This window comes from Chenopodium quinoa, unplaced genomic scaffold (assembly GCF_001683475.1).
Source record: "Chenopodium quinoa cultivar QQ74 unplaced genomic scaffold, ASM168347v1, whole genome shotgun sequence".
NCBI classification, from domain to species: Eukaryota; Viridiplantae; Streptophyta; class Magnoliopsida; order Caryophyllales; family Amaranthaceae; genus Chenopodium; species Chenopodium quinoa.
The window spans coordinates 3,848,623-3,860,054 of NW_018743593.1; the positions used below are offsets into that span (position 1 = coordinate 3,848,623).

At 30.4% G+C, this 11,432-nt stretch overlaps 2 protein-coding genes across 2 annotated transcripts; both read right to left on the reverse strand.

The window, feature by feature from the left end:
* Positions 1–2,485: 2,485 nt before the first annotated feature.
* LOC110682812 (DNA ligase 1-like) lies at positions 2,486–4,682 on the reverse strand. The gene is made up of 2 exons (XM_021859157.1): positions 4,286–4,682; positions 2,486–3,833 (listed from the first exon to the last, which is right to left on the reverse strand). The coding sequence occupies exon 2, from the start codon at positions 3,798–3,800 to the stop codon at positions 2,700–2,702; it is 1,101 nt and encodes a 366-aa protein (XP_021714849.1). The 5' UTR covers positions 3,801–3,833; positions 4,286–4,682; the 3' UTR covers positions 2,486–2,699.
* A 2,930-nt stretch (positions 4,683–7,612) lies between these two features.
* Positions 7,613–11,432, reverse strand: LOC110682813 (hormone receptor 4-like). Its single transcript, XM_021859158.1, has 2 exons — positions 10,710–11,432; positions 7,613–8,098 (listed from the first exon to the last, which is right to left on the reverse strand). The coding sequence occupies exons 1-2, from the start codon at positions 11,205–11,207 to the stop codon at positions 8,006–8,008; spliced, it is 591 nt and encodes a 196-aa protein (XP_021714850.1). The 5' UTR covers positions 11,208–11,432; the 3' UTR covers positions 7,613–8,005.

Genomic DNA, 11,432 nt, shown 5'->3' on the forward strand with positions numbered 1-11,432 from the left:
TCATAATTAAAAATATTAATAATAGTACTACTAATGACAATAATAATAATATTAAAAACCCTAATATGAACTTAGTTTAATAATAATACTAATCATATTTTTAAAAATAATAACACTACAAAATATGCTAACCATAATAATAACAATAATAATAATAATATCAACAATAATAATAACAATAATAATAATAATACTAACCATAACACTTCAAAATAACAACAAAAATAACAAAATCCAAAAAAAAAAAAAAAAAAAATTAACAACAACAACAATAACCATAATAACAATAATAATAAAAACCCTAATATCAACAAAATAATAATACTAATCATATTTTTAAAAATAATAACAGTACAAAATATACTAACCATAATAATAACAACAATAATAATAATATCAACAATAATAATAACAATAATAATAATACTAACCATAACACTTCAAAATAACATCAAAATTAACAAAATCCAAAAAAAAAATAAAAAAATAAATTAACAATAAAAAATTACAAAACCATATTATTAACGGGAAAAAAAATTGGAACTTCCGCCCAAAAAATCCGGAAGTTCCAAGGAGGATCCGCCTGGAATTTCCGGATCCTCCTTGGAACTTCCGGATTTTTTGGGCGGAAGTTCCACGATCCGTAGTTAAAAAAAAAAAAAAAAAATTCACCTGCTCGCCTCCGTCGCCGCCGCCTCCACCGCTGCCTCCACCGCCGCCAAAGCTCCTCCCTCCAAATGTCAGCCTTATTCGCCTCGAATCTCCCTTTTTTTTTGTGTTTTTGATGATTGTTGTTTTTTTTAAAAATGAAGAAAAAAATTTGGAAGATTTTTTTTTTTCAGATTTAGAGTGTTTTAGAGAGTAAGAGAGTTAGAGAGAGAAGTAAGAAAGTGAGAAATGTTGGTCGGGAAGTGGAAAAAACCGTATTTAAATATTAGGGGTAAAATTGGAATTTCAAGTAAAAAAAGGAGCGTTACTCGGTAAAATGGGAGCGACGAATAACAACAAAAAAAAAAGCATTATCAAACTGTCTAAAAAGAGGAAAAAATATACTCCTAAAATATAAAATTCTTTTGAGCTTCTAGGCACAGCAGGGTAAGACCCTATTCTTTTAAGCTTCTAGGCAAAGCAGAGCAGGGTGAGGTTTCTATAAACTACAAAGCAGAGCAGATTACAGCAAAGTAGCTTAAAAGAACAGGGCCTACAAAGAGACATAAAATTGGGATTACAAGACTACAAGTGACATGAAATTTTTCTTTTTAAAAAAAAAGTCTGACATATTTTATAAGGGTGGGATCCTAGCTTTGCAAAACATTGAATTATTGAAAGGGTCATCTAGGTTATTTCTCAAACTATGAAGAGCATCCCCCAGTTCAAATAGTTGAGACAGTGCAAAACAAACAACCAGCAGAAACTAGAAAAATCAGCAACACCATATTAACAATTTCAACAGATACTGTAAAAATTTCATCTTCAATTCAAAAACAATGAATGAAGAAAATGTTCCAAACCAGAAGAAATTCAGGCACAATTAGTAATAACAGTTTACATGCCTGTTTCTAGGTTGATCACCATATAGTCACATACCTCAGTGGATACAACTTGAACGAAGTGCTTATACACGACTGTAGGAGTTACCACGGTTCAGCTAGCAAACAATACACAGATAATAAATCCAACATACTTCTAGCACAATCTTTCACAGAAAAACCTTGAATAAATTTAGTGAAAAACCAGGCATCAGAAAAAAGGCGTAACCAAGAGAGAAGAATCTTATGATCCATCTGTAGTCGACCCTGGAAAAAGTAAAAATAAGCATGAAATTGCAACAGAGACGATTACAATCATACTTAGCATTAGTTTGGAAACAAACAACAAAGAAAAACCATCAATGCAACAAGCCAAATATGCATCATCAATTTAGAAGTTCCTGTGTATTCTGAAAGTTTATTAGCTTTCTATGCATGAATCATCTTTAATGTTCACAGGCTACACAAAACTATTGTTTAATCTACATAACAGGCCTAAAAGGCATGCCACCTTCTATTCAGATACCATTAAACCTTATGACAGCATTTCAAGTGCAACAACTTGCTCCCATTGGAATTATTTACCAACAGGATACAAATAATCTGCAATTCAAGCATTAGAGACTACTAAAGAGTATTTCATATTACCAAGGAGGGATGTCTGATCAATTAAGAGGTGGACTAAGAAACATAAGGGTTGAGATTCAGTGAGGATCCTCCATACCTTATACAAAATTAATACTACCTCCGTTAATTATTATCAACAACTTTGGAATACTTTATATCTCTCAAATAATACTCCAAAGTTGCTGATAACAATTAATGGAGGTAGTATATATAAATAAATAGAGAAATATCAAATGGTGTAGACTCGGTTTCCCCTTCACAAAACAAACCTGAAAAATAGATGTTTACAGTCTGAAATGAATTGATGGACAGCTAACATGGCTGAATAATTGATTTGAAACAAATTGATAACACAAGGCAAAAGGTACAATTCAGAAAAAAATTATAATACTAAGAGGGACATGTTCCAAAATTCAGACAAGGTTATAACTCAACTAAAGTCATCTATCTAATAGGAACACAATCAAAAGATATTCACTAAATTTTTTTAAGCCAAAATTGGTGTAACAAATGTCAAGAATCACTGTATTCTAATTGTCTACTTCATCTTTTCTTTTTCTTTGATTTATGTTTCTCCTGTGAATTCTCTAACCCTTCATCTACAACACTTTCGTGCTTCCTCTTTCTCTGTCGGTTGTTGGCTGCCTCAATTTCAAGCTTGCCTACATGTTCTATATCTCTTTCTTCATGAGTTCGTTTTTTCTTTTGTTTCTTTTCCTCTTCCGTATTTAAAGGATCATCACTTTTTTCTTTTTCACGCTTATCTCTTTTCTTTTCTTTCTTCCCATCTTTACTTCCATCAAAACTTTCTACCTCATTCTTGACCTTAGTCGAATTAACAGCAGCATGATCAGATTGATCACCATGATGTTTATCCTTCTTGTGTTTCTTTTTCTTGCTGCTTTGACTTTTTTCGTTCTCAATTGCTTGCTCATCGACTTCATCTTTCAGAACTTCCTTCTTAATATCTGCAGCAACATCATGCTTTCCCTTCTCAAGACTATCTCTTTTTTTCTTCTTCTTTGATTCCTTATTCTTCAACTCACTCGAATTGATAGCATCATAATCACTGCAAGGTTGATCTTTGATGGTAACAGCGCCACTTTCACTATTTTCCTTCTTTATCTTTGACTTCTTCCCAGCCTCTCTTACAATTTCCGCATTTCCATCCGCAATCCCATCAGTTTCCGGAACTTCCATCTTCATTGCACTCCCCCTTGCAATATGTTTCCCCTCATCTTTCTCTCCCCTGTTCTTGCTCCTATGCCTCTTAGTCTCCCCATCATCCTCAATACTCCCGGCTTCTCCTTCACTCTTATTCACCCCTCGAACCTCTTTCCTCTTGCTCGTACTTGACTCCTTCCCCAGCAACCCATCTTTACTCTGAGTCAATACAGACTCAACAGTCGCTTCAGTGACACTACTATGTGAACGTTGCTTCTTAACTTTGTGTCGACTTCCTGAACTCTTCTGCTCTTTATGAAGCTGAGCAAGTTCACTAAATGAGGCTGAAGCGCGCCTCAAATATGCAGCAAACGCAGGGGATGCTCCATTGTCTGTAGACACAAACTTTGACAGAACTTTCGCAGCTTTCGAAATAGAGACGGGCTTACAAGATAATACTTTCCCCGACACCGTTTTCATCTCACACTCCTATAATCAGAACTTCTAATCTTCCTGCATTACATTTAAAACAATTACAAATTAGTACACAATGCCAATCAATTCAAGCGATGGATGCTTAATAACCGAAATTCAAATACATTTAACATAAACCGAATCAAACACAGCCCTAGATATACATAAATCAAACTCGAAATTAGGATATCAATCACATTTGTAAATAAGGCTCTGCAACACATTAGCAACCAAATTTGATTCAGTCATCAAATTAAGCTCATAATTTTGGGGGGAAATGGTTCAATTTTACAGTTCCAACCTAATATTAAACGCAAATTTGATTCAAATATCAAATCAAGCAACGAAATCGAGTTTAATAAATATAAAGAATAGTTGAATAATCGAATTAAGAAGAACCCTAAATTGAGAACACTGAAGATTAAATTGACGGTAAACCCTAAAATGTGAAATTGAAAATTGGTGATTAGAAAAAGAAAACAACATAATACCTCAAAAGCTGCTTCAATGGATGATAGATGAATCAATGGAGAAGGAGGAGTGCGCTCCAATGGGAAACTGCGAGAAATGGAAAGAGAAAGAGGACATATCTAGGGTTTTGGCAGGGGTTTGTATTCCCTCATTTTTATTTTTTTATTTTATAATTTCTAATATTCCGTATTTGCTCAAAGAAGGCAATAAAGTGGGCGATTTTTTACTCTATCTTATAAACTTTTATCTTATAAATTTTTATCTTTTTTCAAAAAAAAAAAAAAATAGTTTCATACACAAATCCTATTGTAAATAGTCAAATACGTAGTATATAATTTGATTCGGATTACGTTTTCTAAAAATAATCGAATATCTATAAATTAAACTGATTTAACTTCCATCTAAATTCTAAGAAACCTTTCATTACAAAAAAAAACTCTTAATCCTGTGATAACACCAAGCAACTTGAGTCAAACACTAGAGAATTATTATTTTAGGATGGATATAATAAGCGAAGAAGATTATAAGAAGTTAATAAGTTAGATGGTACTCATCGTTCTCCGTTTGATTGTTTGGTTGATGTTTGTGAGAAGGCTTTTGACCATGAGAAGAAAAAGAAAGAAATATTAACGGCGGTTAAAGTTGTTTCACCACAAGTTCAACCTCATCGTAATCAAGGTGATACTAGTTGTCCCTTGCATGCTAAGAAGGCTCTACCACAAGAACGACCTCAACTACCAGATCGAGTCAGACAAAAAATTAATGAGTTGGGCGGGTTTGATATTAAATTTGTGATCCAAAGGGAGTTGAGTGACTCTGATTTAAATAAGAATATGCACCGGTTGTCAATGCCCAAAAATAGATGTGACGTAAATCTAGATTATATTGGTAAAAACGTGACAGTAGATGTAATACAACTCAACTGTAATTTGATCGTAAGCCAGCTAAATTTCACCGAGTGGGAAAGCCTCGACTGGTATGTTCTGAATGGAAAAAATTGGAATAATTTTTTTTTAAGCAGTAATAATAATCTTAAGGTTGGAGACATAGTTCAAGTTTGGGTCTTCCAATTACCAGTCGATAATTATCAAGAAGCTGCACAACATCGCGGTCCCGAGCCTCCTCCTCTTGCTACTCGTCCCGGTTTTGTTGTTGTGAAACTTTAATTACGTAGTATATTCTTTTTTTTGCTTAGCTTATTGGAACAATTTTGTTTTATTACTTATATTATTTGTTTGGTCATTATTATTTAATTTGTTTTTATTTATATACTTCAGTTTTTGGTGCAAAAATATTACGTTTACATCCTAGGATTCTTAACCTAGTGCCATCAATTGTAATGGTTGAAGGTCATTATCAGGCTTGGCTTTAAACATGTTTTTTCTCACTCACAAAACAAGATCCCTAAAAATTATGGCCCCATAATTTTTATTTTTTATTTTTAAAAATGCTGACTCATTAAAAAAATAAAAATCATAATTTATCTGTTCACCTTCTTCCCCGTAAAAGACCACTGTTTCCAAACTAAAACCCAAAAAATCATCCTAAATGATTATGAAGATATTATTTCAAAAAAAAATTATGAAGATATAATTACGGATTTTGCTTCAAAGAATGTTAGAAGGATGACATTTTTTAAATAAAACATTTTTATTTGTTGTTTTATTAAATTATTATTAAACTTAATAAAATGATGAATATTTTCCTCTATAATTTGAAGTAATGTACTAAAAAAAGACTTTTATTAACGAAAAAAGTCATTTTATATTAATAATATTTTTAACCTTTAAAAATAGTCCTTTACAAATTTAAGGACCTAATTTTTATAGTTAGAACAGGGTCATCAAATTGTCGGAGGTCGTTATGCATGATAAATTTAATTTCTGCAAAAACCCATGTTATGTAGTTAAAATATGGATACAAATAGATATGTTTGCCCCCTTAATATAATTTTCTAGTTTAATAATATAAAATAATCCTAGAAAAAAGAGAAAAAAAAATAAAAAAGTCCCTTCCTCTCTCCTCTTTTCATCTAGAAATTAGACAATTTTTGCCCCCTTTTTTCTTTTTTTTTCTTGTTTTTCTATAGCGTTGCATTTAAGGTTTCAATAAAAATCTACACCAGTATAAATCGATATTCGTCCATCTCCCTGTGGTGGTGTATCTTCCTATGATGACCTGAAATCGTTAATTTTTGTTAGTTGGGCTTGTTTGGCATCATTTTTTATTTTTAGTTTTTAGTTTTTTTTTTTTAAAAAAAAAAACAAAAAACCAAAAACAAAAAATAAGAAAAGGGTGTTTTCACTTTTGTGTTGTCAATTTTCAAAATTATCACGATCTTAACAAGTTTGAATAATTTTTGATTCATTATATGACATATATTATATGATTTTGAAAAACAAAAAACCAAAAAACAGAAAACCACAGTGATGTCAAACGAACAGTTGTTTGTTTTTCGTTAGGGTTTATTTGTGTGCTAGAGCTTATAAAAAAAACGTAATCATCTTTTGCCCTATTATCATGGTAAAAATTTGTTTTGAATCGTTACGGTTGTCCAATTCTTAAATACGTTCAAGTGAATCATATAATAATCATTCTTGCGGATACAACAAATCGTTAGACCGTGTATCCAAAAAGGCTACCTATTTCAGTGATGAGTGCAAGGGATATACCATAGTGTAAGATCTTTTCAATGATCATAGTTTTGATGAAGGAAACCTTTAATTGATTCAATTTTATGTATCTGTTAATTTAAATTTCATTTGTAGATGTCTGATGTCAGAAGTCCTTTCTTATTAATGAATTGATTTATTCAAAAAAATTATACTAATAATTATTTTACCAATGCACAATTAGAATAATAAAATTCTATAACCAATAAAAGTATTCATTTTGTGTGTTACACCCATCAAAGCCAATTTTTGCAAATTACAACAAAAAAAAAGTCACCCAAACATTTTAAAGTACAACCAAAATTCGTTTTTAGCCACTTTTACCTGACATGACGTTATTATATCAATAAATAATACTTTGGTATAAAAATATTGCCAATATAATTAATCTTATACACATATTTCTTCTTTTTTTTTTGTTTTTTTTACTTGCAAGTTGCAACATACCTTTTAAGCACACAGTATAATCTATGGAACACACATACTTCTTCCGTTTTTTTTTTTTTTAAATGATTAGGTAAGGTAAATGAGCGAGTTTATCAAATAGTATAATCTATGGAATTAGCTATGTACAAGTTCATCAGAGTACTCCTACATAAATTTTTTTTTTTGACGGGATTCCTACATTAAATTAAACAAGCTAAAAATTTAACTTAGTTGGTAACACATACGAACTTACGAAGTATAAATTTCGATAAATCTCACACATAACTGATAACTACACAATATTTTTGGGTAGGGGTTGTCCTTGAATATAATCTCTGCATATCATCATCAGATCATATACACACTCACAAGCCATAATTCACTATTCACACGCACAACTGAAAATAAAAATATGATGAACTACTGCATCATTTTGTCTCAATTAATAACTGATGATGCCAAGTTTTTACGAGATTATGTTTTTTTTTTTTTAATCGAACATTACACACCTACAAGAGAGGTTAGGGCACGGTGCTCCCAAGGATATCACGAAATTATTGAGCTGGGAAAGACACATATGAAAGTTTGTGGCACGAAGAGAAACTTGTAGGTACGTACGTACTCGTAGTCGTAGTAGTTAGTTTAGTGAGTTTGACCTCCTTTTCCAGTACTAACTCCAGGCCTTGGTGGAACCCTGATTCTACTCTGCTTTGGTTGCGGCACTAAGCCTCCCTCCTGCACATTTTATTTAAACAAAGTGTTAGTTATAAAGTTGTTATAATACAGAGTATATTCTACTTCTTACAAATAGTAATTATAAAGAGTCAAATCAGTTAATGTAAAATTAAATTGATTCTACAGGTGTAAAGGGAAGACTTTTCAATGGCTACTTAAAAAATTGTACTCCGTAGTCATTGTAACTTTTTTCAATCTCAACCATTTCAATATTCATGAATCATGATCAATCCTGTCATGATTAAAGATAATTTTTTAAAACTGCTTTATTTTAGCAAAAAATAAAAAAAAAAAAACAATAATTTTTTTTTTAAAAAAAAAACCAAAAACAACAATAATCTACATATTCATTCTAGAGTCTTTTTTTTTTTAACTTTCAACCACTATTCTAAATCATCCATGCTCAAAATCCATGGGTCTAAATATTTGTTTTATTTTTTTAATAAAATAAATCGATCTTGCAATGTAACATCTATCTCCATATTTTTCTTTTTGGATATACTTTCCCGGCCAATAACTTTTCCATACTATATAATTTTTTTTTGTGATGAAAATCGATCACAGGATCACCTGAGACCGGGAGGGGAGCTCTAACCACTTGAGCTATCCCTCACTCTCTCTGCATACTATATATTATTGTCAAGATGTTTTTTTTAAAAAAAAAAATATATGTACTATGATTTACTTTAATTTGTCTTGTATGGTGCATAAACACGAGTACAATCTGGTAGTGATAATAATAGTGGATTAATAAATAACCTATAAGACCATCTCCAATGGTGAGACTCAAGTTTGAGTATCAAAATATAGAATGAGTTGTTTTTTTTACCCTTAATGGTGATACCATACCCACTTCTTAATTTAGCAACTCATGAAGTCTAAATTCTCAATGGTGAGACTCTCTAAAATATACAAATGTCACTTTTAATTTATGACCCATTAATTATTATAGGATTAAAAAATAATTAAAAAAAAGGTAAAACTTAAATAAATTACAAAATATATTAGAATATTAACAAGGGCCCACACTTTTTATCAAATGAGACTCAAAGTTGAATATCCAAACTTAGCAACTTTCTTTAGGAGTTACTAAGGGTTTGTTCTCATACGTTGAATTTCAGTTCAGTTCCGTTCAACTCAGTTTAGCTCAGTTCAGTTCAGTTCAAATCAGTTCAGTTCAGTTCAGCTCAGCTCATGTGTAATGATATTGCTAATGATATAAAGCCAAATTTCATTCTTTTAAGCTCTTATTACAACGATAATAATAATAATAATAATAATAATAATAATAATAATAATAATAATAATAATCAATATATAATAATAAAAATAATAATAATAATAATAATAAAATAATAATAATAATAAAAAAATAATAATAACAATAATAGTATATTTTTCTTAAATATTTTAATATGTATATTTGTATATACACATATGTATAATAATAAATAATCAATAAATAATCAAAGATCACTAATCCGTAGTTAAAAATCACTAATTAATAAGTTCAGTTCAGTTCAGTCAATAAGAACAGACCCTAAATTTAGATACCAACTTATTGGTATACATTGCAAAAAATACTCTATCTCTCTCCTAAAAATACTCACTTGAGTCTCACCATTGGAGAGGATCTAGTAAACCTCTTGATGCCTTTTAGTAATATAGTATTTGTACCAAAACGTTCAAATATGAGAATAAGATGAGTAATAAACTAATAATGCTTTTTTTTTTTTCACTTTTTCTTATTACTTAGCTTCTTAAAAAAAAAGAAAAAAAGTATGTACTTTACAATTATGCATTTGGGAAAAATAAATGTGTTCATCTTCATAAGTTTTTTTTTTTTTGAAACAAGCTTCCATAAGACATTAATTAGGACCATTAAATTTTTTTATTCTTCCCTCGCTCTCAAATCATATTAAAAAATGAAAAAAAAAATTAAAAAAATCCATTACTTTATATTAAATTGGAGTTTTTTTTAGAGGGAAATTTACACTATTTTTTTTTTATTGAAACATTAATTTGCAAAGGAAATTCATTATATATATATTTTATTTTTCATAATTAACTATTATGTTATATTTCTCTAGAAACTTTTATATTTCAATTGTCAATAATTTACAAAACCGAGCATGGCTTGGGATCAATCTAGTAATTATGAAGCTAACTAAAATTTTGCTTTCAAAAAAAAAAAAAAAAGCTAATTAAAATTTTATACACAACCATTTAAACTCTAGTTTTATTCTTTTATTTTATTGTGTTTATTCAATCAATTGCTGGTTTCAATTAACCACAACAACCACAACCCCCCACCCCCTCCCCGAAAAAAAAAAAAAAAAAAAAAAAAAAACTAGTATTTAAATTCATTGTTACCCTTAGATGTACAGTACAATTATAATAATTATTAAAGATGAGGAATCACTACTTGGTAACTTGGTTAATTATAAAACAATAATAATGGGAGAAATAAATTGAAGAATCATATGTATACCATCAAATCGTCAAATAGTCCAGTATATTAGCCTAATAATAGGGTTGCATATACTACTATGATACTATTAAATAAATTCATATAGAAATTAAAGAAAAAGAATAAATTAAGTGGACTTACAGTGTCTGTAGGTGGAAAATAATCACCCCCTCCTCCTGCACTTCCACCACCGTCATCACCACCATCATCGCCACCACCACCACCTACATCTGGTGTTTCCGGAGTCGGACAAGTCGTCTCATCTTCTCCTTTTTCACCATTATCCATCAAAGGCGTTGAACTCGGAACAATCACAATAACTCCACTTGAACCAACACTAGTACTTATTGTTGTCTCTTCACCCCCATCTTCACCACCACTATCGTTGTCGATCACGGTAGTTGAGGATGAACTCGGAATAGTCGTAGTAACATCAGTACAAGCAGCAACAACATCATCATCCGTTGTAGTCGTAGTAGGAGGTGTAGGAGGAGGAGAATGATCTTGTTGAAGGCCTAAACATCTAAGAATTGTTGATACTAATTCATCAAGAAATTCACAAGGACCTTGTAACAACATGTTACTAAGATAATAATTACCAAAGTTTTGTTGTTGTTGTTGTTGTTTCTCTTCTTCCATGTTTTTTTGTTGAGTTTTTTCTTCTTTCTTTTTTTTTAGATGGATTGTTGTTTGTGTTTGTCTAAATGCTATAAATGAGGATTTATGATATGGTAGGTATATTCAGACAGTGTTATTTAATGTTTATGGTAATATCATTTTTATATGTTACACTATCTCAGTTATATGGTTATTGCCTTCTATTTTTATTTTTTAAATAATGGAGTAACATAGATTCAATGAAAG